At 54.9% G+C, this 3,251-nt stretch overlaps 1 protein-coding gene across 1 annotated transcript; it reads right to left on the bottom strand.

Annotated features, from left to right (window-relative positions):
- Window positions 1–981: 981 nt before the first annotated feature.
- On the bottom strand, window positions 982–1,950 carry Ccdc71l (coiled-coil domain containing 71 like). The gene has a single exon (XM_041658321.1). It carries the CDS (start codon window positions 1,794–1,796, stop codon window positions 1,125–1,127), a length of 672 nt encoding a protein of 223 aa, XP_041514255.1. The 5' UTR covers window positions 1,797–1,950; the 3' UTR covers window positions 982–1,124.
- Between the last annotated feature and the right edge of the window lie 1,301 nt (window positions 1,951–3,251).

Raw genomic sequence — 3,251 nt, forward strand, 5'->3', positions numbered from 1 at the left:
AAATGCCCCTGCCCCTCCCTATAGATCATTCGCAGTTCCGGGAATTCTAACGGGTATTCTGTTTATTCACAATGTCTACATGCACTGATCTCTCCTAAGCAACTTCCATCTTAATTCTCTTTCCATTAACAGTCCTGAATTCTTATTAGACCAGGACGTGAGGCCAAACAACCTCCAACTGGATTCCAGTTATTCTTGTGGCCAACATAGTCTTCAAAATTTATTCACTTTTTAATCACAAGTCATGTGGTTCCAAAACACTTCAATTTTATTCAATTAAAAAGAACAAGTAAGTCAACTTTTCCTAAACAAAACGTTTAAAGAATATTCTACCATTTTCTTTAGGAGCTCAGTAAATATAAATATGAAATTTCAATATAAAACTTTATATATAACCACCTTAACATTTTTTTAAACAGTTGTACTTTGCATCTTCGTAATCACTGAGCTCATGAACTTCAAAGTCATACAAATCCTCATATTAACAGTCATAAACTTGAACCTCTTAAAAGACAACCATGATCATCAAAGCTTTGGAATCCAGTGAAAATTAGCAAACGAGTGGGCTTCAGAATACCCTGAGCGTACACCAGCACTCTATCACGAAACACAGTCCATCTTCCGTCCAGAAAGCGGGGCTGACAGTCAAAAAAGAAAACAGGAGAGGGGGAATAAAGAGCAAGTAAAATTCTGGCTGTATTACGTAAGCACGAAAACAAATCCCTTTGGATAAAAAAAAAACACAACAAAACAAAATTCTCTTTTCTAAGTCTTCGGAGAACTTCCAGGCCGGTGAGGTAGAGTCCGAGAGGGGAGTTTGCAGGTGTCCCTCCAGTTCTGGAGACGTCTCCATCCGGCGGGCTGGGAAGCAAGGGGTCCTGTGCCGCCAGTCCTGCTGTCCCGGGTAGCCGCGGGCGCGGGGCCGCACCTGTCCCGACGTCCGCGGACCGCCGCGCCGCGCCGCATCCGGGGGAGGGGGGTTTTGTTCGCGCATAAAGTGCACCAAGGGGGCCGGTTCTGTAAACATTCGACTGACCAGAGTCCGTTCCAGCGCCAAAGTTCGCTCAGTCGCTCGCTCGCTCGCTCGCTCGGGCGGCGGCCGGCAGGAGGCGCCACGGCGCGCGTCACGCCCGGGGCACCGGGAACCGGCGCAGCCTCACCACGGGCTCCAGGTCCACTCGGAGCACTTGGCGCGCCCTGCGCCGCGCCACCGCCAGGCTGCGCTCGCCCCACACGTCGTCGCCAACGCGGATGGTCGGGAAGCTCGTCAACGTCGGGGTGGCCGCCCTCCAGATCTCCTCCAGGGTGCGGCCCCCGAAGCAGGACGCGGGCGGCCCGGGCTCGGCGGCTGCGGCGTCGGAGACGGCGGCGGGCTGCGAGCTCAGGCTGTCCGCAGCGACCCGAGCTCCGCGGCGCCTCCTCCTGGGCGCGGCGCGCGGGCGCGGGCGGCGCGCGGGGCGGCCGGCGGGCGCCGGGGGGTCGGGCACGAGCGCCCGGCACGAGGAGTAGCCGTAGACGTCCTTGCTGCGCAGGATGTGCGGGGAGAACTGATGCTTGAGGCTGCAGAGGAAGCTCCAGAGCTCCGCTTCCGAGCTCATGAACTCCGTGCTGCTGGGCATGAAGAGCTTGAAGGCGTCGCCCAGCGCCTCCGTGCTGCCGGCCAGAGACAGTTGCGATCGCGAGTACACCACCTTCTCCTCCAGCGCCTCCAGCCCGGCGGCCCCTCCTTCCGCTCCGTAGCCGCCGCCCCAGGCGGCCCGGGGCCGGCGCCGCCGCCTCTTCACGCCGCGTCTCATCGGAGGCCGCTCGGGGCCGCCCGCCGTCCCCCGCCCGCGCCCCGGCTCCGCGGCGCTGCCCGCTGCTGGCGCCTCCCGCCCCGGCGCCGCTCGCTACTTTTTTCTCGCCTCGCCGCCCCTCCCCCTCGGGGCGGAGGACGCGCTGGATGTCCTGCCGCCCGGCTCAAGATGGCGACGGCGGGCGCCCACCCCGGGGCTTTGTCATTGGACGGCGCCCGCCCCCTCCCCGGGCTTCCCTTTCTTCTCCTCTCTCGCCTCCTTTCGCCCTCCGCCTTTCTTTAAATGGGCCCGCCCCCGTCCCCGCCCACCGCGGCCCCGGCTCCTCCCATTGGGTGCTCTCGGGAGGAGGGGCGGGGACTCGTGGAGGGGGTGGGTGATGGTGATGGCCCTGGGTGGCCAGTCAACCATTGGGTGGGTTGGTTAGGTAGAGAGTGGGGTCCATGAATTCCATGTTGAGGGGTGGAAGGGGCGGGTGTGCAGCCATGGAGGACTCTACCAGCCTGAATAACAAAGGGTTGGGTCTGGAGCTAGAGACGATGGGCTTTCCACCAGTCCCTTCTTGGCCCCTTGGCATCCTCATGGTCTTGGCCTCTCTTGACCCCATCTTTCTCAAGAGAACAGTAAACATTCAGACATTTGTGGGAGCTTCCTTCTGGGGAGTGGAGCCATCTTGGCATGGTTAGGAGACACCGGTTGGGAAAGCAGAACCTACTGTATGGAACTAAGCAGTCTGTTCAAAGTTGGACAAAGCAACGAACGGCAACAGACATTCTGCTTAAAGAAAATACTCTTGTTTTAAATACATGCGTTTATCACAGTGCTATTTCATACTTCACTGGGCTTTAAATTGCCCATTTGGTCCACCATTGCTAACCTTAATATAGGATTCCATATAATCGCTAAGATTCTATCGAGAAGGGTACATCCTTAAGAACGAGTTACCTTTTGTATGTGGGAGGAGAGCAGTGGATATTCCTTTTCTCGGTTTTTCTATCCCATTGAACTCACTGCCTATTCCCCTATTAGCCACTGAATGCGTACAGAATGAATGTGTGAAACAGCACTGGCTACTTGAAGTACAGAAATTGCTTAGAACAAGATAATTATATATTTTACATGTATATTACCATTTTCTTTGAAGTCCTTTAAACTTCATTATTCCTCATGCTGGGGATCAAACCCAGAGCTCCACACATCCTCAGACAGCAAGGACCTCCAGTCCACAACATTTCTTTAAAATGTTTAAGGATTTAATAAAATATGCCCTGGTACTTAAGCCTTCCTTCAGGCAGCGTTTTATTTGTGGCAGACAATGAATACTTTTGTGACTTGCATACAGTTGGTCCTTTAAATGTTTGATCTGAGAGACACCTAGTTCAGTCTTCAGATGAGGAAGTTTAGACCACGGAGGTTCATTAATACAGCTTGCTATTAGCAGGGTGGGTGCTTAGGTCT

This window comes from Microtus oregoni, unplaced genomic scaffold, assembly GCF_018167655.1.
Source record: "Microtus oregoni isolate MIOR12 unplaced genomic scaffold, Mior012 000009F_ref0000495, whole genome shotgun sequence".
NCBI classification, from domain to species: domain Eukaryota; kingdom Metazoa; phylum Chordata; class Mammalia; order Rodentia; family Cricetidae; genus Microtus; species Microtus oregoni.

What these genes read in the sequence shown, in the direction of transcription:
- Ccdc71l (XM_041658321.1), bottom strand. Translation starts at nt 1,796, where the DNA reads ATGAGACGCGGCGTGAAGAGGCGGCGGCGCCGGCCCCGGGCCGCCTGG.